The sequence below is a fragment of the Prunus dulcis genome, chromosome 5, assembly GCF_902201215.1.
Source record: "Prunus dulcis chromosome 5, ALMONDv2, whole genome shotgun sequence".
NCBI classification, from domain to species: domain Eukaryota; kingdom Viridiplantae; phylum Streptophyta; class Magnoliopsida; order Rosales; family Rosaceae; genus Prunus; species Prunus dulcis.
Window position 1 is genome coordinate 13496968 of NC_047654.1, and position 25795 is coordinate 13522762.

Below are 25795 nucleotides of genomic sequence, written 5' to 3' on the forward strand. Positions count from 1 at the left end.
AATTATTAGACTTAAACAAAGTAAGAAGTAGGATCAAAGCAATGCCGGCTAAACTGGCTAAACCCAAAGTGATCCACATCGTCATACCGGCTAAACCCAAACTTGACATCTTCCTTATGTACGTGGGAGTCAGTACTCAGTCCACTACAACCAGCTTCTGATACTCTTCCCCTGAGATGGCTGCTTCCATGCTAAGCTCCGGCATAATTTCCCGTCCATTATCCAAGAACAACTTCAGCAAATCGTCGGAGTAATTATGCAGTATGGTCACCCCTGGTTTTGTAGAAGGCACCATCCACTTCCTTGGCTCGTAGTCCGAGATTATCCAATTGACAATCTGTGGCACCGCATTATCATACCCATTCTCCTTAAACTTTCTATGTATTCCCTCATACATAGTCTTCCAACTATTATCTGAATCCTTATCTTCAGACTTGGTCCAACTATAATTAAAGTATGAGCTTCGGGTGAAGACAAACACCTTCTTGATCATCTGCTCTGGCTTCAAATTCACATTCACAGCCTCTTCCAGAATCAAATCGAACACCTTCTGAAAATTAACCTTAAGCTCCCAGCTGCTCTCGCAGGCCATCCTCCTAGTCAAAAAATCGTACCTGTGCTTAAGTTCATCGCCTTTTATCAGATGTAGCTGAGGTGACTCACTGAAATCGATAACCTTTCCTTTCCACGGCTCTTCATTCAGTTCAGACATCAAAAGTGTCAAACCCACAGACACGTCCAGGTTTTGCATATCGCTGTGTAGCATGGAGGCGACGTCGCATAAAGCCAAGCAGTTGTTGAGTATCTTCTTGCCGTTTAATTTGCCTTGCTTTTTTATACCCTCCACCATGGCCTTCCACTGAAGCTCAGCCACTTGCGCGAAATTCCAATGATTCACATAGCTTAATATTTGATGCGGAAGCAAAGCATCCGCTTCAATTTTGGACTTGTCGACTTTCAAGTTCTCCCAATACTTCTGGCGGGCTTTCAACTTCTCCAAATATGTATCATATGTACTATCATCATATTTGTAGGCCTCGTCCAACTTGTCCATAGGCAGCAATACCTCCTTTGTCAGCCGGTCTCGGACAGAGTCTGCATACTCGGCCTCCTCAACACCTTGGTATTCTGGGTATGATTCTCGCGGGAAAACCTTTCTCGCTATGCTTTGGAGCAGCAGAGCGGAGTCGCTAAAGTTGTTGCCCAAGGAAAGGCAACTGTCGGCAGCCGAGGTTATCTTCCACCAGTTGTCTTGATCATCATTAGGTTGCTTCAAGTTTTTCTTCTTCAGTTTTTCAATGTCAGACTTCAAGCACTCCACAAAAATATCCGAAATAAACTCGTGCAAGAAGCGATACTCCGGGTCATGCTCGTACCTCTCGACGACAGCCGCATTTTGCTGGTGCTGCTGGCTCACGTCTTGGCCTTCTATGTCATGCGCCCTTTGATACTCAATCAGCGTGATGTCTCCAATTAATTTAGATTGGCGTTCGCCTTCTAGATCCAGAAGCGGGCTCAGTAAAAAGCAAAATTGAAGGAAATACAAGAAAAACCGTGCAATAGGCGCGACGTTGCGCGCTAGGGTCTTTGGGTGGTTATTGTGTAGCCAAAACGTCACGGTGCGGAACGTATCCTCCTCACCTGGTCCAAAGGAGTAATCCCAAAGTATCTTGTAGATGAGCTTGAGTGCAGTTAGGGGGTTGTGGGACCAGGCCAGCGACAGCAGCTCCTCCAGATGATTACGGCCGGCGCCGGCCTTCTCCGCATCTCTGAAGTTGAGGAAGAGGTCAAGGCAGGGGTTACCATTGCAATTACCATCATCAGTGAGAGTGGAGGAGGGAGAGGATTTGGAGACGGAGACCGCAGTTCTTCTAGTACTACTCAAGCCTATAAATGGTGGAATTGGATTTAGGGGTCTCATATTAACTCTTGTCTTGGCAGCGATTGTGGCTGTCTTGAAATTGGCAGCCATCAAAGGGTTGCCTCTGGGTAGTTTGAGCTCTAGGGGACGAAGAACAAGACTTGTATAAGTAGCCATTAGTATTGGTTTTTGGGAGAGAAGGCGATGGCGGCCTTTGTATGAGACACTTTCGTATTTTGAGGTTTTTTTTTTCTTCATTTTTCTGTTCATTTTTTAAAATTTATATAAGGTGATTACTTGAGCACCAAGGATTTTTTAATTTTTATTTTGTCAAAAACCAATGATTTAATTAATGAATTTTTTTTAAATTTTTTTTATCAGGCTTATCTTCGAGATGGAAGATATAGCAAGCTAGTAATTCGTATAAATCGACAGATTTAATAAGAAAATGAGCATAATTAATTTGAATGATGCGAATAATCTACTAATTTATAATTAATTTAATAAGGAAGTGTCCAATTATCTTTTTATTAAAACTGTTGATCTTCAAGGAAAAGGAAATAATTAAGTTAAATCGACAGATAAGATGATCATAAATCAAACTAATCAGTCAGTCTACTACAACCAGCTTCTGAAACTTTTTACTAGAGATGGCTGATTCCATGAATTGGTCGGGGCTAATTTCTCCACCATTCTCCAAGAACAACTTGATCAAATTGCTGGACAAGCCACTCAAAAGCGTCACCCCTGGTTCTGTGGAAGGCATCACCGGCCTAGACTCATGGTCCAAACTTTCGAACCTCCAAAACACTATGTGTGGCACCGCAGTCCCATACCCTTTCTCCTTAAACTTGCTCTGTATTGCCTCATAATCAGTCTTCCAGCTGTTGCTGGAAACATCTTCAAAGTGTTTGTATTCTGTGAGCACAAATACCTTTTTGATCATCTGCTCTGGCTTCAAATTCCCATTCACAGCCACTTCCAAAATCAAATCAAACACCTTCTGAAAATCAAGGTTCTGGTCCTTGTGCATATTGCTGACAAACTCGCACTTGTTCATAAGATTATTGCCTTGTATAAAGTGTAGCCGAGGCGACTCACTAAAATTGATCACCTTTCCTTTCCATGGCTCTTGATTCAGTTCAGACATCAAAAGCTTTTTTCATCTAGTAGGTTGAAGATGAGCTTGAGGGTGGTTAGAGGATTGTGGGACCATGCCAGGCCAGCGGCAGCATTTGCTTGAGATATGTACAGGAGGCCTCCACCTCGGCCTTTATCTCTGATATCTTCTTTTCTTTGACGCTGAAGTCTTTATACTTGGATGGTTCCACAACTCTGAAAAAGAGATCAAGGCAGGGGTTACCATAAATTGGGAAGAGATTTGGGGGTCTCATTGTTGTCGTGGCTGCGGCTGCGGCTGCCTCATTCTCGAAATTATTGGCAACCACGAAACGGTCTCTGATCAGCTCTGGAGGACCAGCAAGAGTTGTATAAGGAGCCATCAATCTGGCTGTGAGCTTTGAAATATTGTTGACGTGGTTTTTGTTTGCTTTGACAACCGAGATGAGTTTGGCCATTTTCAGTGCCTTCATTAAAACAATGATTGGGAAAACGCCGGCTTTAATATAGAGGCTCAAATTCAATGGTTTACTTGCAACTCAAGCACTCCAACTATAATTTTCTGAATTATTGTTCGATATCTAGGTGAATATCCTAAACATTTGACTAGTTGGTGACTTTTAAATGTCTCCATTGGGAAAACGCCCGTTTGGTGTGAATTAATGTTTTTTTTTTTTTTTTTTTCCAAAATGGTGACATTTAATATTATTATTTGTTTCTTTTACAATCAATCAATTTGATTTTTTTGGCAATATATTCAATTTTCATTCCATCAATTGTTACATTTAATGTTCTTATTTGAAGATGAGCTTGAGGGTGGTTAGGGGATTGTGGGACCATGCCAGCGGCAGCAGTTGCTTTAGATATTTATAGGAGGCCTCCACCTCTGCCTCTTTCTCTGATTTTTCGACGACGTTGAAAAATAAAAATAAAAAATCAAGGCAGGGATTACCGTTAAATTGGGATGAGACTTTGGGGTTTCATTGTTGTCGTGGCTGCAGCTGCAGCTGCTGCTGCCTCATTGTGAGGGAGCCGTGAAATATATTTGACTGGTTTTGGTTTGATTTGAAAACTCTGAGGATTCTTGCCATTTTCACGGCCTTCTCTTCATTATAGCAAGGACTGGTCAACGCCTGCTTTAATATAGGGGCTCGTTGGTTTACTTGGGTTTCAAGCACTCCATCTATTGTTTCAAAAGAATTTAAAATAAATTAGATAACTAAGTGAATATCCTTAAGGAACAAGTATAGAGAGGTTAGCTAGGTTTGGGACGTTGCCCGACTGTTCTAGGGTTGGCATGATTTAAAAGGTTGGTGTCCTTTTCTCTTGAATAAAATAATTGTGAACAAATTTGAAAAACATAAAATACGTTATCAGAAAGGATGAGATGGCTCATTACATAGATTGCCATTTCATATGCTACATAGGTTTGGTATTGATAAGTTGGTAAACAAGTTTGTACCCGTATCGCTATTGAAGTTTCTATAGCATCAGGGTTCTCTTAAAAAAACGAAACATGAAATTGAAGGGCCAAATCATTTTGCATAAATCATTAGAACAACACCAATCAATGTCATTGCAATATGCCCTCTTCTTTCTTCCCATATCACGTTGTCAAAGTATTAGAGAACCATTAAGAAAACCTAACCTAAATAGCATCCTCCATATAGTACAGAACTACAGATTGAAAGTAAATTTTCTCTAAAACATGACAGTGGCATTGTAACGTATGGATACATGCTAGGCATATAATTCAGTTTCTTTGGAATTGGCACGTCCTTCAGAAAGCACGAGGGAGACTGGACAATGATCGCTTCCATAGAACCCTACAGAGTGTTTAGAATCAATGTTTGCTATTTAGATATAAGCAGCATTAATACCAAAAGGGGGCAAAAAAAAACAAAAACAAAAACAAAAACAAAAGTGACATGGAATGTAACGTATGGAAATTATGAAGATAATGCTATTTCATTTCTGCGCTCACAGGAGGAGTGCTCGAAGCTATATTTATGTAATTCTCATCCCCAAAAAAAAACCCTACCCAGCCAACAGAAGTAATATTTCACATGGAATTAGACACACCTTGTAGTTCAATCCCCAGCCCATGCATCTCACATGCAACAATCCTATCTTTGAGTTTTTCTGCAGCAATGAAGTAGTCTATTCTCATCCTTTTACCTCGATACCTGCCAGAAACCACCCAGTATGTTTATCAGGTGGTATTCGTGTATATAACAATATATGATATTTCAATTACTCCACTAACCTAATCATTCCTGCATATTTAAACGGCCTCACAAAGATATGCAAACATTGCAATGGATCTAACAATAATGATCCAATGCAAATTATTTTCAACATCAAATTCCTGTGGATATTGATCCATATGATATTAAGTTCTTACTTTCCTATGGGGTTTCCAGACCAGGAGAAGCCACGCTCCATGTCCTTCTCCTTGTGAAGGAACCGGTATGCATCTATTAGCTTTCCCCTGAAGCATAATCCACAGAACCCGAATCAGACAATGTTCAAAACTTCATGAAGAAACAAACATATAATGAGAAAGAAAAACCTAGCTCTCCAAGTTATTCTTTGAGTAGCAATATACCTCCTCTAAGTAAATTATATATGAATATAGGAAATGTAACCAATTATTTTGCAGTGAGATCTCTTCCTTTTTTCAGCCCTCCATCTCCCTCTATGTGCACTCAATCTAAGATAGATGGTAACAACTAAAGCCAACTGGAGAACAAGTTGATTAGTCGATGACTAACATACCCAATTTTCCATGGACAGGACAAGCAGCATTAAATAAACTTGGGGTCTTATAAAATAAATAAACTAAAGAGTGGTTCAACAACTTTGTTAATTCCATTGAAATCATAAAAAGGAGAAAAAGGGCAAGGGAAGAGTCAGGTAGAGCAGCCACAAATTGTGATACAAATTGGCATGATATTTTTTTTAACTGGCCTCAGTTTCATGGGGAAAAAGAGACACAAATATCAATAATTTATAGGTTATCCTTTCAACATAATTCTCAAGCAAACCATGGAAACAAAGTTTTCCAGTGGAGTCGCATACTCTTTCAATATGTTACCAAAACGCTTCCTCTCAGCCAAGGTGAATCCAGGCTGTCCACAATCCTGCATCATCAAGAAAGCAATACCGCATATTATGGACAAATTTTTATTTGACATACAGCCTCACAATCCTGCATCCATTCCCCATACTAATTGTCTAATACTAAAACTCAATACACTGTTAATCAAACGAAACAACGACAGGTTTTCATAGTGCAACCATCACCACAAATGATGGTAACTTTTCCTAGAGAAGCATTTGAATCTCACAACTGCATGGCTTCAGTTCTTGTAGTAAGTTCTAATTTATCTCAAATGTCAAATACCAGATGATGGATCAGAACCTCCATATTCTATGTACATAGGAATGAAGCAGTTCAAATCCAGGGGACCACCAAATACTTCCTGACAAAAGAAATGCATAAGCATCCAGAAGAGTGGTCACTACTCATTTCATTCTTTACATTTTTAACAATGTAGGTAAGATATGGCTAGTCAACCGAAAACACATACTAATCACTATGGATATGCAACCATAATTATGTTCTAGTAGCTTCAGTATTAAATATAACACCTCTTTATCTGGAGGAACGTAACCATTAAGCTTTGCTGCACTGAAAAAATCTGGATGACTCACATCAATCTCTTCATGGCTGTATAGAAGTTTAGATTAAGAAAGAAAAATATAAGTTCCACAATAAGAAAACTGATACACTCGATGAGAACAGAGCAAGAAAAAAGGGGAGAGAGGGAAGGAAGATACAAGAGATTTTAAGGGGATAAAACATCTGCAAGAAAGAAAAACATTCACCTAACATTCAGATCACCACACCATATGAGAGGCTTATCTGAAGACTGCAGAACAAACTCTAAAATCCTTTTATCCCATTTTCGTCTCCTTGGGAATGAATTTTCTTCCTCCTTCCAACCATTGTTTGGAGCATATGTATTCAACAAATTAAAGGTCTCAAATTCAGCTAAGATGACCCGGCCATCTGGTTCATGTTTTGAAGCTAACGACAAAGAGAATTATATTAGCTGACTGCTGTTAATATTAGAAAAAGAACATTTGGGGATAGATATCCAAGCACAGAGATTAAAAATGATTTCCCACTGCATCGTTGGACCACAACATATACATCCCATTTTCTCATTTGAAAACTAACAATAGTGCATGCTTTTCCAAGAGTTAATTTTACAGAATTTTCAAAAGCATAAAGTTCATCATTTGGATATTTACTATATAATAGTAGAATAAAATTATCCAAAACTAATTGGTAGGTAGCAAAGATGTTTGCATCTTGAAAATAGGGCTGGTTTCATATGGGACCTTAAGTGGGTGTATGTTATTAACAGAAACAGATTATTAACCAGCAGCAAACCTTTTCTGTCAAGATTGAAAAATACTTTTTGTGGTTGGAAACACTTCTTTACAAACAATGCAGTCCCTGCATACTTTGAATCTGCAAGAGACCACCAAACACGATAATCTCCAAAGGGCGGACTTGACAAGGCACGCATTAGTATCTGCACATTTTGAGACAGGAGAAAAGATAACCAACATATAGATTAGTAGAGATCATCGTTTTGGGCGTCTTTGCATGTAATGATCAAACATACAAGTGAGAATATTATATACGTAAGGAAGGTGGAACGAAGGGATGGTGAATTTAACTCAATCACGAAGCTTAATTTCATAAACTTTTAGAACTATGAGAACATCCTAGTATTATGCCACCTTAAGAAAACTAACAACTCTTAAGAGAACAAACTTGTACAAAAGGTATGAAAAAAATCATTAAACCAATCAGGAACTCAAAGCTTTGTAGAGTATTAACTGGGGAATGTACTAAATTTTTGCGGTGTCGTTCGAAACTCCAATGCTTTGAGCATGACAATGATCGATGATAGGAATGGAATGCAACAGTTCAAGTTCAACAAGCACACTCCCTATCCAAAAAAAATTTATTCCATAGAATATCATACCTGCTTTTCTTCCCGTGATGAGGTAGTGTCATCTTTCAACTCTCCTGGATTCTTAGGTGCACCCTTTGAACCAGCAGCAGGCATCCTTACTTCCTAATATCAATGCGCAGTTAGAAAGTTGTTACACATGCAATTGCCGAAGCGATTGCTTTTAGAATTAGTAGTACTTAGCAAAGCATATAGACAAAAATATAGACCAACAAAATGAACTCAGTAAAGGAATCAACTAACAAGGTTGAGTTTGATTCAGATACTAAATCACGAAAGAAAATATCAAATCAAATCCAAAATTAAATTAAAAATATCCGCATTATTTGTGTCTAGAAAATATTAATAAAAGGCACCAATCTAGCTAGCCAACTTCTACAATGAATCCAAATGACCAGATCAAGTGCACAAACCACCCTTTTAAAATCTGACTAACTAAAGTGTGAACAGCACGACTTAAATATTTAAAACCAAAAGAGTAAAAATTTGATTAACTGTGACCATTACTACTACAAATGTATCAAATATTCAAACCCAGCAACCAATTTTCCCCTAGAGCTCAATACATTAGGAGACCGCGTCCCATTAAACACATGCATCAACGTTCACATGCCCAAAAAGAAAGCACCCAAATATCCCAGCATACGAAAATAATCAATCACAAGCATTCATCAATGTCTCTCAAACCCTCCAAATGAAAACAAGCAAAAATTTGAAGTGGGAACGTAGAAAGAGAAAGAATGGCTTGCCTGTATTGCAATGACATCTGGGTCAAAGCTCGTGATGAACTTAGTGAACTCAGGCCAGTTCTTCTTAACCCGGAGAAGAAAGCTATTGGCATTCCACGTTATGAACTTAAGTGGCTCTTTCTTGCTGCCCTCCCCTGAAATTTCTCCATTTTCTGAAGAAGATGAAAGAGTGGGCTTTTTGGCAGACCCGTCCTTCTCTAATGGTCGAAAGAAACGTTTCATCGTCTCCCAGGCTCTGAGCTCCAACAGTGTTCGTTCCCTACTAGTACAAAGTCCTCTTCTTTCCCTTTATATCTTTGGCCGTGGTTTCTGGTGCTAATGCGAAATGACAGATATATCCCTAGAGTTGGGCCTCAGATGATGGTTAAGTTCTCTTTTGTCAGTCTCTGGCCCAAAATGGTGTGTGTAGATAACATTTTTTTTTTTTTTTCTACAAGCAATTGATTGGGGGAGGGGGTTGACACAAATATTCATTGGATGCATTGAGTCATTTTATAGTGAGGGTCTTGTATATGGCCCTCAGGTGAGGTTCTATCTCTTAGCCGTTGAATTATGCTAACCAATTTAATTCAACGATTAACTAATTTGATTTAACGGTTAAGAAATAGAACATCACCTAAGGGCCATATATAAGGCCCTCACTATAGAATTATAGTGGGTGCATTGGGGTTTCAAAACTCTGCCCACATAAGTGAAAGTCGAAGAGCTATAACTAGCAACAAGGCTACCATGGGCTCTAGCCTAGGTAGCCTTTAAAAAAAATATAAAAATATACTACATGTATTTTAATGCCTTTTTTTTTTTTTGGGTCATTGCTAGGGAGCTGAAGCGGGGAGTATTATATTGGGCTGCCTCATAATTGGCTCATACTTGAATCAAACTCGGGTGCACTTGGAGGGTAAGGGGAGAGTTTAATCCACTTTTCCACTATGGTGTCACCCTATGTGCATTTTAATGTGATTCACTCCATAAAAACCTTAGGGCCCATTCGGTAACATTTTAAGAGGTTGTTTTCATTTTCAGAGAACAAAAATGAGGCAAAAACACGTTCGATGGCCCAAAAACAAAAAACACTGAGAATGTTTTCATAAAATGAAAACAAGTTTATGTGTACTTGTAGAAAATAGAAAAAAGTTGTTTTCATTCTCATGCGAAACGTTTTCATAAAAATAACTCACATATTATTATTTCAAATTGTACTACCAGACACATTTTAATTGTTTTTGTTTTCCGAACATGTTTTCTAATTAATCTACTAGACGCATTTTCATTTCATGAAAATGAAAATTCATTTTCTTGTTTTCATTCTCTGAAAATATTCTAAGAAAACATTCTCAAAAACGTTACCAAACAGCCCTAAGGCTTCTGGAGAAATGAGGAAACAAGTATGGAGTCAGTGAAGAAGTTCTTGGAGAAAGAAGGTGAAATGGCAATCACCATGGATGGGCTGCCACAGAAGTTCTTTGAGCCCTTTATCATGAAAGGCATTAAAGTCGATCTCCTTGAACTCGGTCGTATTGTTTGCTCCTTCGAAGTACCCCTTGTGGATTTGATAGGGTCAGCTGCAATCCTCACCATCGGAACTCCCAGCTTTGGAGTTTCAGTGGAGATCAACGTTTCATACTTGGATTCTGCTTACCCTGGTGAGGAAGTTGAGGTTGAGGCCAGGGCTTTACGAGTTGGGAAGGCTGTTGGTGTTGCCAGTGTTGAGTTAAGGAAGAAGAAGACATGCAAAATTATAGCTTTTAACTGAATTATATAAATTCACAATTTGAGATTCAAATCAATGATCAATTGAAATTTTCCTCATACTTGTATAGAATATTGAGAAGCCTTTTGGTGTTGTCAGTGTTGAATTTAGGAAGAAGAAAACAGGGGAAACATTGTTGTCAAACTGGTGCTTCTCCCTACACTCAATAAACTGTGAACAACTTTAAACCAATAATTCAGTGTTCCAATTTACAAATTTTGCTCATGATTATAGTTGAAAGAGTTTCATGTGCAAACAATGCTCAATAGCATCTCTCCTCAGACTTATTCCAATTCGAAAAAGTTGTTAAAAACCAGAAGATTCAATTGCTTAACCTTTAGATCGTAACATGATACAACTAGTCCATGAAAAAATAATCTAAATCAAGAAAAAAAAGTTGATTATTTAAGTCAATTCTTCAAAATCGCATTCCTCATCATAATTGCATTCATCATCGTAATTGTATCCATTATATTTATCATTTCCAACATATGAATCGTCATCTTGGACTTGTCTGGCTTCAGCCTCTTCATTTGACAGTTGCATATCACCAAGACTGCCACAATTAGACTTTGTGCCTTCCTCAAATGCAGGTGCATAACCCTGATTTTACACATGAAGAAAAATATCAGATGAATCAAATTCGGTATCTATTTGTTCAGGGAATTACTCGCAGAGAGAGACCCTCCATTTTCTTAAACCTACCAGGATTTTTAACTAGGAACTACATTGCAAAATCATTATAAAATGACCACCAAAAAAAAAAACTTTGAACCATATAACTGCCCCATTAACTGCCCAATTAGTTAACTGATCATTCTAGTAAACCACCAGATTGATTTTCAGGTTTCACAGTTTCATGTCTTAATCCATGCATCAGTTAACAAGACCTTGGATGTTGACAGAACATAATATGGGATTTGCAAAGCATGAATAAAGCAAAATTGATTCTAAAATAAGACATATAAAAGATGCTTACAAGCTCTTCATTTAAGTTATCCAAAGCTTCATAGTTGAATTTTGAACTCAGCCTTCTGTTAAATAAATTATAAGTAGGACAATCAACATTGCAGGAAAATTTAAGCACCAAAAATCCCATAAACCAGTTTATTATTAACTTACATTCTTAGAAACTTTGACAGCCTTTTCTGGCTTTTTAGCAGGAGCAGCTTTCTTGGCCATTCTAGCTCGTTTTCTTCTCTTTCCCTGCTAATTGTTATAGTTGCATATAGAGATCAATACATAAGACTCAATGCTAGCAGTAAAACACACACAAATAGTCGAAATATCAAAAAATAAGTCAAATGCAAATAAGATTGAAGTGAAAACTTTCAACACAGTTATGCAGTGTGTGACTCAAATAACAGCTCAGAACTAGGCAAGAACTCTAAGCTGGGTGAGACTTCCAAGCCTGTGCTTCAGATCACAATGCACATATGACATGCAGCAAACATAAACTCAAATACAAGAAAGGAGGTCAGTTTTAAAAGTGAAGAATTCCTGCACAATCACAGAGCTAAGGAGAATGAAGAGGCAAATAATGCAGGGGCTGATAATCATGATTAACTACATAACCTCAATGATTTTCTATCTAAAGACTCAAAATCCAAACATATAGACAACAAATAAAAAGAAACCATGGAACAAACAGAAACTAAGAAAGCCCCTAGCATTGCACCGAATCCTTGTGAACACACATATGATAAAATTTATGGATTTCCAAAGGCATTACCTTATCATAGTCCTTGTTCATTGCTTCCCAAATCAGTCTTTTGAACAGTGCCGCCTGCTTGCTGTTAAGGTACCCAACAACCTACAAACCACAAGCATCATGCCTTCCATGTCAAAATTCCAAAAACTTATTAAAAATTAGTCAATGAACAGTGGCGGATTCAGAAAATTTTCTCTTTTGGGCAAAATTAAGCTCTAAATACATGACTACAAATGCTTTCATTAGTAGCAAAGGAAAAAAAACAATATTATCAATCATAATTATAATGTTAGTCAAATACATTTTTATCAATGTATACGACCTCTAACAACTAAGCTGTTATAGAGAGGACACATAATAGACTATAACAAAATTTGAAGTTTGAGAAATTAGAGCTCATATTGATCAGGTATTGTGTATCAATATTTGGCTGTTAGTTAATTACTTTATTTTCGCTTTTAGAGAAAAGGCAGTGAGGGCAATGGCCTTCACTGGCTCCTTACTAGATCCGCCAGTGAATGGAGTTATGAATTAACGTAGTTTATATGATTTAATGTATAGTTATTTTTTTTTATAAAATTTACAGAAATCGTAAGTATTAAAAAAAAAAAAAAAAAAAGAGCATTTACATTTTCCGTTCCGCCCCTTGGCTATACCTCGCTGGCGGTGTGTGTACCGCAAAAGTAGACTAATTAGTCCCAAAATTACTTCGAACTTTGAAGAGAGTGGTTTCTAATGGCGTCAATGGCTGTCTGTTATTCCTTAGCTACATTATCTTCTACGCTACCTTTGCTATCTCACAAAAAGACCACCTCCATTGCCAACCTAAAATCCCATGGAAGGAACTTACAATCTTCACTAGTGAGTGCAAAACTAGCCATTAGCAAAACAACAAGACCATTGAGCAGCAGGAGGCTTGGAACATCTAGTTCTGAGGTCACTTGCTCAACTTCTGCTTCCCCTCTTCCTTCGGCTCTTCTCTTCGATTGCGATGGCGTGCTTGTCGATACAGAGAAGGATGGCCACCGCGTTTCTTATAATGAAACTTTCAAAGAGGTAACATACCCTTGCTCTCCTCTGGTTTCTCTGTTTTTCTCCAATCTGCGTGTGGTTTGATGAAATGGGTTTTCTTGTTTTTGGGGAATTGCTATGGATGTTTTTCTCGGTAAGATCATAAATAGGTGACATTTTTAGAGGAGCTGGGGAGAAATTAGCTTTAAATTTGATGGAAATTGTTGGCAGACCTCAATCTCAATTACTTTCATGGATTAGTGACATGACATGATTGATTGCACAGAAAGAATTGGGTGTTACTTGGGATGTAGATTTGTACGCAGAGTTGCTCAAGATTGGAGGTGGAAAAGAAAGGTAAAGTCTCTCCCAAAATACTCTATAGCTAGCTTACATTGGACTTACATGGTTCCTGCTTCCTGGGGTGCTTAATTTTGGTTCTTTTTATTCATACCCTGAATTATTTGGTTAAAATTTAATTTATTGCAGAATTTTGATTTCTATTTGTACTCAAATGGTTCTGGTCTTCGTAGGATGACAGCCTATTTTAACAAGACGGGTTGGCCCGAAAATGCTCCGAAGAGTGAAGAAGAAAGAAAAGCATTTGTAGCTTCACTTCACAAGAGAAAGACAGAGTTGTTTGCGGCCCTTATTGAGAAAAGGCTGCTGCCGCTTCGGCCAGGAGTTGTAAAGTTTGTTACCATCTGATCTTCTGTTTTTGCATGAAAAATTTATTATTTGTGTTATATTTCTCTTGCATTTTGTGGTTCTAGGTATGTTGGGTTGGTGAGTTTCTCTTATCAACTTGTACAGGCTGATAGATCAGGCTCTAGCAGAAGGAGTTGAAGTTGCTGTGTGCAGCACTTCCGTTGAGAAGGCGGTATGCTAAATCAGGTTCCACAACTTAATTGCTTGCATAATTATTTTTTCTGTGATTCTTCAAGAACTATAATAATCAAAACCTAACTCTTACATATTTTCAAAAGCTATATTGGATCTGGATCAGATTGACATTGCTCATTATTAATCAAATGCACTGAAAATTGAAACTATGGATCTCATTTTATCCTTGATGCATCTTCTTTATCAGCTTAGCACTTTATTTTGAACATAAAATTAAAGACAAGTGATCATAATCTAGTTCTCTGTGGTTAATTTAACTTCTTTGTTAAATAAATATACCGATTCATAGATTGCCCTCCCATTTTGATGTTAGAATCGTTTTCTGATTTTAAGGTCTCTGCAATAGTTACATTCTTGCTGGGACCAGAACGGGCGGAAAAAATCAAGATATTTGCAGGTGATGTGGTTGCCCGCAAGAAGCCTGATCCAGTAAAATTTAATCCCTCTACATTTTGATTTAATGATGTCTGGTTACTTTGTGTTCACTCAGCCGCAGGCTCTCAGACACATTTAGAAACTAAACTATGTTCATTCTTCTTGACAGGCCATCTATGTATTGGCGGCTAGCACTCTTGGTGTTGATCCTTCAAGGTATTGCAGGACATTCTAGCCCAAATTTCTGATGCTACAATACAACCACCAACACAATGAGATTTTATTTGAATCTACTTTCGCAACAAATATGGGGGATCTATGTGCTTTCTCCACCCCATTTTGCTAAGATATCCAACTCCCATGCTTAACCTTTTGGTTCATGAAAACTGATTTGATTTTCCTATTCTACAGTTGTGTTGTGATAGAAGACAGCGGCATAGGCCTTGCAGCTGCCAAAGCGGCTGGAATGAAGTGTATAGTAACTAAGAGCGGGTACTTCCACCTTCTTGACATTCCATATTATATTTCAAACTTATAAGATGGCTTATTTGACAATTTGGAATGAGTTAAGTGTAATCTTCTTTAGCAGTCAAACGCTTAATATGTTCACTTCATCTTTAACTCTGGTTGCAGATACACAGCCAATCAAGAATTTCCGACTGCAGATGCAGTCTTCGACTTCATTGGAGATCCCCCGGAGGAGCGATTCGACTTGGCATTTTGCGGAAGCCTTCTCAAGCAGTGAGCTAGCTCAGTTTCAGTAATTATCTGTTCCATCTAAAATTCGTTGGATAGTGATTAGGGTTTCAGCAAAGATAATAAAAAATTTGCCAGTGCATTTTGTAGTAGTCTTGATGTATATTAAAGTGCAAATTAGCAATTCTCAAGCAGACAAAGTTTTCATTTGTGAATCTCTGGATGAAGTATTATAAGGAGCTTCCATTGCTAAGGCAAGCTTTTGGAATGATCTTAAGCTATGAATTCTTTCAGTAGGATCTAGTCCAATGTTAATTTCTATATCCATAGCATTTAAATATCTAACGAGGCTTGGATTTCTTCTATGAAATATATGTTGAAGTGAACGTTAAACAATTCTGATGAATTATTCACAATAGATTTTAGCTACACGGTAGTTTCTAGGTCTATCCGATCAAAATTTTGTGTATTGCAATGACATCTGGGTCAAAAGCTAGTGAACTCAGGCCAGTTGAACTTGAGTGGCTCTTTCTTGCTGCCCTCCCCTGAAATTTCTCCATTTTCTTAAGAAGATGAAAGAGTGGGTTTTTTGGCAGACCCATCTTTCTCTGCTGGTTGAGAGAAACGTTTCATCGTCTCCCAGGCTCTGGGCCCCAAGAGTGTTCATTCCCTACTGGTACAAAGTCCTCGTCTTTCCCTTGTATCTTTGGCCCTGGTTTCTGGCAGGGGGATGAACCAGTGAACCGAGCCAAACTGAGTCGAAAGAAAGGGTAAATTGCGAGAATGGTCCTCAAACTCGTATGCGGTGTACATTTTGGTCCCTAAATTAAATTATTAGTCCAAATGGTACATAAACTCTATGTTAATCGCCCATTTGATCCAACCGTTACATTCTGTCAATATTGCTGTTAAATATGAGGGCAAATTGGTCATTTTGTACGTTAAAATAAAAAAATAATAAAAAATAAAATAAAAACTCAGTAATTGGAATATGGGAGAAGAAATCGAAGGGAGGGGGTTTGGGCCTCATGATTTTTTCCTCTCTTTTTCTTCAATTATTTTCTAATTTTGTATTTATTTTAACCCTATTTTATTTGTTAATTATGAAAAGTCGTATTTACCCATAAAATTTGGTTACATTTAACAGAAAATGTAACAGTTGGATCAAATGGGCGATTAACATAGAGTTTATGTACCATTTGGACTAATAATTTAATTTATGGACCAAAATGTACACCGCATACAAGTTTGAGGACCATTCTCGCAATTTACCCCGAAAGAAAAGAGAAAAAAACTGTGTTGCTCAATAAAGTTAACATAGGCTCAAAAATCAAATCGGACCACTTTGGATTGATTCTTGTCCCAGTTCTTGTCTTGGAAAAACTGGTATAGACCGACCGGTTATGTTATGTTTACTTATTCCTTTATATCCAAAATTATTAGTAAGTCTAATTAATATTCAAGTAACATTAGTAACTCTAAGTAATATATAGATATTTTAGCCAAATTAATACCCAGATGTCTTAGTTCCAATTTATACCCAACTAAATAACTACTCTAATCCAATTTCTTTTTGGGGCGAACTATATTCGTTCTTGTTGTGCTTCCATCTTTCTCTCTTTTCCACATATTTATTTATATTTCTCTTCCTACTTATCTCTTCACCTCTTCCTCTTATTTTATCCATTGTACATATTTTTCTTTTCTTCTATTTTTCTATCCGTCCTATTTATCTCTTCTTCACATTTTTATATTTTTATCTTTCCAAATAAAAAACTGAGCTAAATGGAATTAAAACTGTATAAGTTTGGTTTGATTTTTTTAGACATTTTCTATAAAAATCGAACCAAACCGGACCGTGTATAAGTTCCGATTTCAGTTCCAATTCGAGAGGAAAACTAGACCAAACTGGACCGTGCCCAACCTTAGTTCCTGGTCCTAATGCGAAATGACAGTTATACCCCTAAAGTTGGGCCTCAGATGATGTGTAAGTTCCGTTTTGTCGCTCTCCGGCCCAAAATGGTGTGAGTAGATAAGTTAGTTAAGGACCGTTGAGAAGAAAACCGCAGAAGTAAGAGACTTTCATTAGTCCAAAATTACTTTGAACTTTTGAAGAGAGTGGTTTCTAATGGCGTCAATGGCTGTTTGTTATTCCATAGCTACATTATCTTCTACGAAACCTTTGCTATCTCACAAAAATACCACCTCCATTGCCAACCTCAAATCCCATGAAAGGACCTTGCAATCTTCACTTGTGGGTACAAAAATAGCCATTAGCAAAACAACAAGACCATTGAGCAGCAGGAGGCTCGGAACATCCAGTTCTGAGATCACTTGCTCAGCTTCTGCTTCTCCTCTTCCTTCGGCTCTTCTCTTTGATTGCGATGGCGTGCTTGTCGATACGGAGAAGGATGGCCACCGCATTTCTTTCAATGACACTTTCAAAGAGGTAACAGTCCCCTGATCTTCTCTGGTTTCTCTGTTTTTCTGTTTTTCTTCAATCTGTGTATGTTTGTGTGTGGTTTGATGAAATGGGTTTTCTTGCTTTTGGGGAATTGCTATGGATGTTGTGTTTGGTAAGCTCATAAATAGGTGAAGTTTAAAGAAAAATTGGAATTGTCAATCTGCGTTTTCAATCATTTTTAGGACCTGGGGAGAAATTAGCTTTAGATTTTATGGAAATTACTGGCAGACCACAATCTCAATTACTTTCATGGGTTTAGTGACATGACTTGATTGATTGCACAGAAAGAATTGGGTGTTACTTGGGATGTAGATTTGTACGGCGAGTTGCTCAAGATTGGAGGGGGAAAAGAAAGGTAAAGTGGTCTCTCTCAAAATACTCTATAGTTAGCTTACATTGGAGTTGCATGGTTCCTGGGGTGCTTAGTTTTGTTCTTTTTATTTATACACTGAATTATTTGGTTTAAATTTTATATGGGAAACATCTAATTTAGTGCAGAACTTTGATTTCTATTTGTACTCGAACGGTTCTGGTTTTCGTAGGATGACAGCCTATTTTAACAAGACGGGTTGGCCAGAAAATGCTCCGAAAAGTGAAGAAGAAAGAAAAGCATTCATAGCTTCACTTCACAAGAGAAAGACAGAGTTGTTTATGGCCCTTATTGAGAAAAAGCTGCTGCCGCTTCGGCCAGGAGTTGCAAAGTTGGTTACCATCTGATCTTCTGCTTTTGCATGAAAAACGTATTATTTGACATTAGTGTGTCATATCTCTCTTGCATTTTCTGGTTCTAAGAATTGGATGTAATGATATTGATGGTTAAGATTTGTCTCATTTTACAGTGATTTAGAGATGCCAATTCATCTGATAATAAAATGGCTTTAAGAAAATCAACCACTTAAAAATCTAAATATCATTATGAGTATAATAATAAGATAATGGTTCCAGAAGGTGAGTAAGATTATCCAAGTAAAATTTCAAATTCAAGATATGTTAGGTAGCTGAGTTTCTCTTATCAACTTGTACAGGCTGATAGATCAGGCTTTAGCAGAAGGAGTTAAGGTTGCTGTGTGCAGCACTTCCAATGAGAAGGCGGTATGCTAAATCAGGTTCCACAACTTAATTGCTTGCATAATTAGTTTTTCTGTGACTCTTCAAGAACTATATTAATCAAAACCTAACTCTTACATGTTTCCAAAAGCTATTGGGTCTAGATCAGATTGACATTGCTCATTGATAATTAAATGCACTGAAAATTGAAATTATGGGATCTCATTTTATCCTTAGTACATCTTCTTTATCAGCTTTGCACTTTATTTTGAGCATAAAATTAAAGACAAATGATCATAATCTTGTTCTCTGTGGTAATTTGCTTCTTTGTGAAATAAATATACTGATTCATAGATTGCCCTCCCATTTTGACGTTAGAACTGTTTTCTGATTTTAAGGTCTCTGCAATAGTTACATTCTTGCTGGGACCAGAACGGGCAGAAAAAATCAAGATATTCGCAGGAGATGTGGTTCCCCGGAAGAAGCCTGATCCAGTAAACTTTAATCCCTCTACATTTTGATTTAATGATGTCTGGTTACGTTGAGTTCACTCAAGCTCATACTCTCAGACACATTTAGAAACTAAACTATGCTCATTCTTCTTGACAGGCCATCTATGTATTGGCGGCTAACACTCTTGGTGTTGATCCTTCAAGGTATTGCAGGACATTCTAGCCCAAATTTCTGATGCTACAACAACCAACATAATGAGATTTTATTTGAATCTACTTTCGCAATGAATTTGAGGGATTGATGTGCTTTCTCTACCCCATTTACTAAGATATCCAACTTCCATGTTTAACCTTTTGGTTCATGAAAAATGATTTGATTTTCCCATTCTACAGTTGTGTTGTGATAGAGGACAGCGGCATAGGCCTTGCAGCTGCCAAAGCTGCTGGAATGAAGTGTATAGTAACTAAGAGCGGGTATTTTCCACATTCTTCACATTCCAGATTATTTTTCAAACTTTTAAGATGGGTTGTTGGAAATTTGGAATGAGTTGAGTGTAATCTTTGCTGGTCACGCGTGTCAAATTTCTAGCAGCAAATGCTTAACATGTTCTCTTCCTCTTTAACTCTGGTTGCAGATACACAGCCAATGAAGACTTTCTGAATGCAGATGCAGTCTTCGACTTCATTGGAGATCCGCCGGAAGAGCGATTTGACTTGGCATTCTGCAGAAGCCTTCTCAAGCAGTACGTGAGCTAGCTCATATAGTTTTCAGCAATTATCTGTTCCATCAAAAATTCCTTGGATGGTGATCAGGGTTTCAGCTAAGACAATAAATAAATGCCACCGCATTTTGTTGCAGTCTTGATGTATATTAAAGTATAAATTAGCAATTCTCAAGCAGACAAAGTTTTCATTGGTGAATCTCTGGATGAAGTATTATAAGGGGCTTTTGGAATGATCTTAAGCTATGAATTTCTTTCACGCTGGTCCAATGTTAATTTCTATATTTATCACAACAGGTTGTTGTGAGATGAATCTCCATAGCATTTATATATCTAATCAGACAGAATTTTCTATGAAATATATGTTAAAAGTAAACGTTACACGATTCTATGAATTATTCAGAATAAAACTTTAGCTACAGAGTTTCTAGGTTGAAGAGTGTTGTAGAGCTCCCAAGGAAGGGTAGGAGTGGCAACAAATAACAAAACTAAGCTCTTGTTACTACTTGAAGCTTCACTAACCATTCCAAATTCACTTGCTCTTCTCACTTCTCATTCTGTTAATTTGGTTTAAAGCTGGCCCAAGGATGTTGTACAGCACCCACAGTATAGCTGGAATGATGGGGAGTAGGAGTGCCAGGGCACGGTTATCGCCTTCTGCAATCTCTGCCATTTGTTGCGCACTGAAAGCAGGACCGCAAGAAATCAAGGTGGAAACGATGGTGCTGGTGATCAAAGTGGAACACTTGGAGTTAATAGGAGATTTGAAGGGGGTGAAGCTTTTAGGTATGTCTTTGAGGGTCAGTAGGGAAATAGGTTTCATGGTTGGTTTATAAGTGCTCATATTTTGGGAGGACTTGATGGCGAAGCACCTATGATGAAGCATAGCCATGGTAGTTCCTAAGGTTGCAGCCATGTAAGTTTTTTAAGGTTTGGTGGAGGCTCAGAAAAGAAAATTTATGAGAGCTAAAATGGGTAAGCATGAAAGCATATAACTGTTTCCAATAGCATACTCTAGATTTTTCTCCACATGATCAGTTAGATTATGGTCTCAACTTCACATGCCACCCACCATCTTTTCTCATCAAATTAAGACTTAGCGCAATCAAAGTTGAAACCAGTGGTGGAAAATGAAGCAACTTTATACATCGAGACACTGTTTTCAGACGTTCACATCAATCAAACTAGCGTAGTGAACTTGTCCACATGGACCTCTTGTGCGGGTCAAACATAACCAAAGACACAGCCAAAACAATCTCAACGAGTTCGAAGAAAAAAAAAGGAACATTTTGTCGTTGGACAATAATCTTATTTCTGTGTTGACAAGTTATCTTATGATACAAAATTGGGATGCATTGGACTGGAAAACAGGCTCTACCTCTAAACCCTTCGTGGACAATTATGTGCAAGAATGAGGCTTGTGCGTACAGAGGAACGCTTCTTCTCATTTTCTCATTAATTAATACCGTTTTACAACCCTAATCTTGGCTGAGGAAACCTGCCTACCCTATCACTTGCTTACAATTTAATCTTGAAGAAGACTCGACAAGCCTGCACATGAACTTGATGCAGACACTGCTTTAATCATGTTGGACTTGGCAGCATCCAGCAATGGGTCTGCCTGGAGGGCTTTGCTGAAGCAGAATTTGGCTTCTTCCCACCGTCCCTCAGCAACAAATACAAGACCCAAATTGTTAAATGCAGGAGCATAGCCAGGCTGGAGTTCAAGAGATTTTGTAAACATTGCTTTGGCACGTTCATATTGCTTCTGCTGGCGGTAGAGATTTCCAAGGTTGGAGAGTATAGCATGGGCATGTTTAGTTGTCGCCAATGCCAAGGCTCGCTTGTATACTTCTTCAGCGTGTGATGACTCCTCCGATAGTTGCAGTGAGATACCTAGTGTTGTATGTATACGATAAATAACTTTACCAACTTCTTGGGAGAGAGAGAACCAAACAAATATAGACATAAGAAAATGGTATTAAGATTGAGATACCTAGATTTGACCATGCACAGCTACATTCCCTAAAACGGGAAACTGCTGCTTTAAGGTACTTCTGTGAGTGTTTGAATTTCTGAGTACAAAGACTATGAAGACCAAGTTGGTGCCATTGCACAGCATCATCTGGATCCTCTGCTATTGCCTGCATAAAACAGACTAACATAAATTCAAGTGCATCATATTGGACATGGATATGAATTTCCAAATAATCATGGTGTAAACATACTTAAATAAAACAACAAAAGTAAGCAAGTTACTTTCTTTTTGAATTTTGCTAACACAGACTATGGATTATGAAGGGTCACATATGATAGGAAACTTACAATCTGTATTATTTTTTGAAAAGGAGGAAAAAAAAAAAAAATTCATAAAAAACCACACAAAAAGGTGGACAAGTAATCCACCAATAACAGGAAGAAACAGTAAAATGAGTACAGAGATCTCCAATTATGAGAAGAAAACAATCCTAATCAAGACACTGCAGCCTTCCAATCAAGCAAAATGTTTGAAAAAATGTGTTCCTAAAAATAGGAGAAACAGAAGCCCATAGCGTTGCCCAGTACTTTGCCTTTTCCCACACCTCCTACATTTCTGACGAACTTGTCACTTAACTAAAGCTAAAAATCTTGTTTATTACAGAGTCACATTAGGCAAATGTGAAAACAAAGGTTGTGAAAAGATGTATGATATTACAAAGAACAAGTGTACATCCTGTCTCTTCCGGTTTGAAAAACCTAATGTGACTATTCTTTTCGACTATAAACGGTGGAATCGTCCGGTGCGGTATATAAAAGCCAATCGATTTGAATATGTCATCCATTATTACATAAGGAACTCCTTTTATCATGTCATGTCATGCTAAGAGAAGTAAATGGAATCTTAGTAGCTCTGTTGTGATTACCTGCTTTAAACTATAATCAGCACGTTCTTCTACCTCCATTAGCGTATTCTGTTCAGTTTCAAATGCTGCTGCAATCTCGTGTTGGGTTTTGTGCACCATCGCAAGCCCTGTCCATGCTATCGGAAGTTCAACTGAAGCAGAGTCGCCATCTCTTATAATTGAAGCCATTTCGTTTCCAGCCCAGGAAAGTTGTTCACTAGGATCTTGACACCTTTCTGCATCCTTGATTCGGTGGATTGCAATAGCATATCGAGTAGACATACAACAATTGACCTCTAGTTTTGCTGCCTAAGAAGCAAGCAGTAGCAAGAAAAAACAGCTTAAGCCAATTTGTTATTTTGTCAAGGATGGAGTAGAAGCCATGTAGTAAAAGAAGCATAAAACTGTCCTCCTAAAAACGATAAGCAGCAAAGTGATGCATGCAACACAAGAATGAGCAAAAAGGGTGTGCATTCTTAAGTTCTATTTTTTGACCCGTAGAAATAAAATAAAATAAAATTTGGAAAGACATGCACTGAAAAAAGTTATGCATCATCATTTTCCATAAATGAAAATGAAAACCATGAAAAATAAGGACACCAATGAACAACCTCAAGAAATAAGCTATAAATGATTGTAGCAATGAGCCATGAGCACCTTCTCCAAGCACTTGCTGGAACTTCTATGATCACCAGTTATAGAATATGCATTAGCAAGATTAGCCCAAATATGTGCTGCTTTAGGATCTTCTTTTAGTGATGCTAACAAACACTCCTTTGCAACATTTATACCAGAAACGTGATCTGCAGAAGTACCTTCACCAGCATTTGCCCCAGCACCTGAAAATTAAACAAGGGATGCAGGTTCTTCAACCAGACATTATCACAAATTTAAAATGATAAAGCAGCATTCTACAAAAATTGACCAGTATCCACCATCTTAAAAATTTACGTAGTAGGTACTGCAAAAAAAGCAAATTAAAAGAGTTCATGAAACTAGTCAACTTCATCAAAAGCATACCTGCAACAACTGAACCATATCTACATAAAAGAAGGGCAGCATAATTTATCAAGGCCGCAGGATGATTTTGATCCTTGAGGATCAACTCCTGAAAACATTTTTCTGAAAGTTCCAAATTTCCACTGAAGAAAAGACCATTTGCAATCATTTTAAGTTAGAGATATATAAGAGGTCAAAACATTGAAGAGAACATTATTCTATCAACATGTATACACTCTTACTTTTGAAGATGAGCAATCCCAAGGTTTCCAAGGCAATCATAGTTGTCGGGGGCAACAGCTAACAAAGAAGACAAAACTGAAATAGCACTCTAAACAGTAATAAAAACGTCCATATCAGAAAATGGAAAAAGAAAGAGCAACTATTACCAACAACAAAATTTAAAACTTGTACCTGCAGACGGCCAGTTTTAAGTAGAATCAAGCCGAGGGTATTCCAGACAGCTGCCTGTCTTACATCTGACTGCACTGACTCCTTTAATTTCGAATTAATTTCGTCAAGCTCTTGAGGTTCAAGTTCTTTGTCGAAACTGCTATCCCCCAAAGTTTCTAGCATAAGGCACTACACAATTGACAAAAATACCAGCTGTGTCAGTAACTTTCATATCTATCTAAAAGAATAAATAGTGTACCAAACAATGACTACTTCACCTGTGCATGATGAATTTGAACTAGTGAAAGCAGCTCCGGCCTATCGATATCAGCCTCAGGGCGGAGCAAAATCTCTTCTGCCTTCTCATATGCCAAAACTGCCTAAAACCCAGAACTCAGAACATGAAAACATCCATTACACCCAAGTAATCAAATTAAAGAGCCATAGGAAAATAAAAAAGATACCTTCGAAGGCTGCCCCAATCTCTGATACATTAAACCCAGTATAAAATGAGCATGGGCATTTTTAGGCATTCTCCTTGCAACATGAACCAAACCCTACAAGCAAAATGCACCCACCAACCATGTCAATAAATAAATAAAAACAAAGCAAATGATGCAAAAGAAGCAAACACAAAACCACCATTGAAAAGGGTCCTCACAGTTTTGACGCTGCTGACTTTCTCCTCACGAGACGACGAAACGCCTTGACCAGGCAAGTAGCCATCAGCATCAGCTCCATTATCCATAGAACACTCCGCCTTACAATTCCTTGACCTGCTTTTCCCCAGTTTGTTTAATCGTTTACCTTCAGCTTCACTGGTGTCAGTGTCCTTATTACACGTTACTTTTGGGAAAGGGGGAAGGAGAGAGAAAACTGATGAGGGCTGGTGCTGACACGTGGAAGGAATCGCACCGTCCGTTTCAGGAGGGTCGACGTTGAGATTAGCAGCCAAACCGGTGACCTGTAGAAGCTGTGGCGGCTTTGAGCTCTTTGGGGTTGCGAGCTGCTGCACTGTGTACGGCTGAGAATCGTTTCGTTCGGACATTTTTGTACTTCCACCAATGGAGGCGAAGAAATAAACAGTAAACGTTTGGAAGACTTTTTGCTTAGACGCGAGGTTTTCCCATTTTCTTTCCCTTTTCTTTCGGTGGATTTTCTCAGCAACCAAACAGAGTTTAACAACTACAAAATGACCACTTTGCCCAGAACAAAACAAAAACTACAAACGGAAATGAACAACCGAAACGAATCGTTTTGCCTTTAAGAAAATTGATATTTTTCTTTTACAATTTCTCGTACATATTTCTATTGGGCTGAGAGATTAAAAAAATATTTAAGATATTCTTTTAATATTAGGCCCATTAAGCATACCCACACGCATATGCTTAAAGTGGCTCATCCCAACCCTAAGAAATCAAACCCTACCAGCATATAATAAAGTTCTTGAGACTCCCGAGATCACGAACTAGGAATTGTCCAATGCTGTAAAATTTGCTCCAATACACTTAATCAAGATCTTCAATAAACTAGGAAAATATTTCATCTTCCTCTTGTAGTGCTTCGGCCATCGCTTTCGAGCCTTCACATTGCCGATAATTTTAGTG

General features: G+C 37.9%; 7 protein-coding genes across 7 annotated transcripts; 3 read left to right on the top strand and 4 right to left on the bottom strand.

Moving 5' to 3' along the window:
* Positions 1-136: 136 nt before the first annotated feature.
* On the bottom strand, positions 137-2038 carry LOC117629073. The gene has a single exon (XM_034361591.1). The coding sequence runs from the start codon at positions 2036-2038 to the stop codon at positions 137-139; it is 1902 nt and encodes a 633-aa protein (XP_034217482.1).
* Positions 2039-2425: 387 nt separating this feature from the next.
* Positions 2426-4157, bottom strand: LOC117628431. The gene is made up of 2 exons (XM_034360890.1): positions 3933-4157; positions 2426-3447 (listed from the first exon to the last, which is right to left on the bottom strand). Exon 2 carries the CDS (start codon positions 3009-3011, stop codon positions 2472-2474), a length of 540 nt encoding a protein of 179 aa, XP_034216781.1. The 5' UTR covers positions 3012-3447; positions 3933-4157; the 3' UTR covers positions 2426-2471.
* Positions 4158-4481: 324 nt separating this feature from the next.
* LOC117626948 (DNA-(apurinic or apyrimidinic site) lyase) lies at positions 4482-9034 on the bottom strand. The gene is made up of 9 exons (XM_034358783.1): positions 8784-9034; positions 8047-8139; positions 7443-7587; positions 6872-7073; positions 6635-6713; positions 6062-6123; positions 5385-5471; positions 5063-5166; positions 4482-4806 (listed from the first exon to the last, which is right to left on the bottom strand). Exons 1-9 carry the CDS (start codon positions 9003-9005, stop codon positions 4721-4723), a joined length of 1080 nt encoding a protein of 359 aa, XP_034214674.1. The 5' UTR covers positions 9006-9034; the 3' UTR covers positions 4482-4720.
* A 478-nt stretch (positions 9035-9512) lies between these two features.
* LOC117629074 lies at positions 9513-10536 on the top strand. Its single transcript, XM_034361593.1, has 2 exons — positions 9513-9528; positions 10145-10536. Exons 1-2 carry the CDS (start codon positions 9513-9515, stop codon positions 10534-10536), a joined length of 408 nt encoding a protein of 135 aa, XP_034217484.1.
* A 2381-nt stretch (positions 10537-12917) lies between these two features.
* Positions 12918-15532, top strand: LOC117626950 (CBBY-like protein). Its single transcript, XM_034358786.1, has 8 exons — positions 12918-13300; positions 13542-13612; positions 13789-13947; positions 14069-14135; positions 14492-14587; positions 14703-14749; positions 14945-15025; positions 15167-15532. The coding sequence occupies exons 1-8, from the start codon at positions 12980-12982 to the stop codon at positions 15276-15278; spliced, it is 954 nt and encodes a 317-aa protein (XP_034214677.1). The 5' UTR covers positions 12918-12979; the 3' UTR covers positions 15279-15532.
* A 1708-nt stretch (positions 15533-17240) lies between these two features.
* LOC117626949 (CBBY-like protein) lies at positions 17241-20227 on the top strand. Its single transcript, XM_034358785.1, has 8 exons — positions 17241-17678; positions 17978-18048; positions 18236-18394; positions 18719-18785; positions 19139-19234; positions 19350-19396; positions 19586-19666; positions 19828-20227. Exons 1-8 carry the CDS (start codon positions 17358-17360, stop codon positions 19946-19948), a joined length of 963 nt encoding a protein of 320 aa, XP_034214676.1. The 5' UTR covers positions 17241-17357; the 3' UTR covers positions 19949-20227.
* A 1091-nt stretch (positions 20228-21318) lies between these two features.
* LOC117628679 (probable UDP-N-acetylglucosamine--peptide N-acetylglucosaminyltransferase SPINDLY) lies at positions 21319-25353 on the bottom strand. Its single transcript, XM_034361176.1, has 10 exons — positions 24850-25353; positions 24653-24745; positions 24467-24568; positions 24210-24377; positions 24038-24126; positions 23817-23938; positions 23454-23635; positions 22818-23105; positions 21911-22058; positions 21319-21810 (listed from the first exon to the last, which is right to left on the bottom strand). The coding sequence occupies exons 1-10, from the start codon at positions 25234-25236 to the stop codon at positions 21440-21442; spliced, it is 1950 nt and encodes a 649-aa protein (XP_034217067.1). The 5' UTR covers positions 25237-25353; the 3' UTR covers positions 21319-21439.
* Positions 25354-25795: the final 442 nt, after the last annotated feature.

What these genes read in the sequence shown, in the direction of transcription:
- LOC117629073 (XM_034361591.1), bottom strand. Translation starts at nt 2,038, where the DNA reads ATGGCTACTTATACAAGTCTTGTTCTTCGTCCCCTAGAGCTCAAACTA.
- LOC117628431 (XM_034360890.1), bottom strand. Translation starts at nt 3,011, where the DNA reads ATGTCTGAACTGAATCAAGAGCCATGGAAAGGAAAGGTGATCAATTTT.
- LOC117626948 (XM_034358783.1), bottom strand. Translation starts at nt 9,005, where the DNA reads ATGAAACGTTTCTTTCGACCATTAGAGAAGGACGGGTCTGCCAAAAAG. An exon ending in CATCACGGGAAGAAAAGCAG is followed by an intron (nt 7,588 to 8,046) that starts GTATGATATTCT and finishes CAAAATGTGCAG; the next exon opens with ATACTAATGCGTGCCTTGTC. An exon ending in ACGTTCCTCCAGATAAAGAG is followed by an intron (nt 6,124 to 6,634) that starts GTGTTATATTTA and finishes TTGATGATGCAG; the next exon opens with GATTGTGGACAGCCTGGATT.
- LOC117626950 (XM_034358786.1), top strand. Translation starts at nt 12,980, where the DNA reads ATGGCGTCAATGGCTGTCTGTTATTCCTTAGCTACATTATCTTCTACG. An exon ending in CTTCGGCCAGGAGTTGTAAA is followed by an intron (nt 13,948 to 14,068) that starts GTTTGTTACCAT and finishes CAACTTGTACAG; the next exon opens with GCTGATAGATCAGGCTCTAG. An exon ending in GCACTTCCGTTGAGAAGGCG is followed by an intron (nt 14,136 to 14,491) that starts GTATGCTAAATC and finishes TCTGATTTTAAG; the next exon opens with GTCTCTGCAATAGTTACATT.
- LOC117626949 (XM_034358785.1), top strand. Translation starts at nt 17,358, where the DNA reads ATGGCGTCAATGGCTGTTTGTTATTCCATAGCTACATTATCTTCTACG. An exon ending in TCAATGACACTTTCAAAGAG is followed by an intron (nt 17,679 to 17,977) that starts GTAACAGTCCCC and finishes TTGATTGCACAG; the next exon opens with AAAGAATTGGGTGTTACTTG. An exon ending in CCCGGAAGAAGCCTGATCCA is followed by an intron (nt 19,235 to 19,349) that starts GTAAACTTTAAT and finishes TCTTCTTGACAG; the next exon opens with GCCATCTATGTATTGGCGGC.
- LOC117628679 (XM_034361176.1), bottom strand. Translation starts at nt 25,236, where the DNA reads ATGTCCGAACGAAACGATTCTCAGCCGTACACAGTGCAGCAGCTCGCA. An exon ending in TTAAAACTGGCCGTCTGCAG is followed by an intron (nt 24,127 to 24,209) that starts GTACAAGTTTTA and finishes ATTACTGTTTAG; the next exon opens with AGTGCTATTTCAGTTTTGTC. An exon ending in ATATGGTTCAGTTGTTGCAG is followed by an intron (nt 23,636 to 23,816) that starts GTATGCTTTTGA and finishes TTTAATTTTCAG; the next exon opens with GTGCTGGGGCAAATGCTGGT.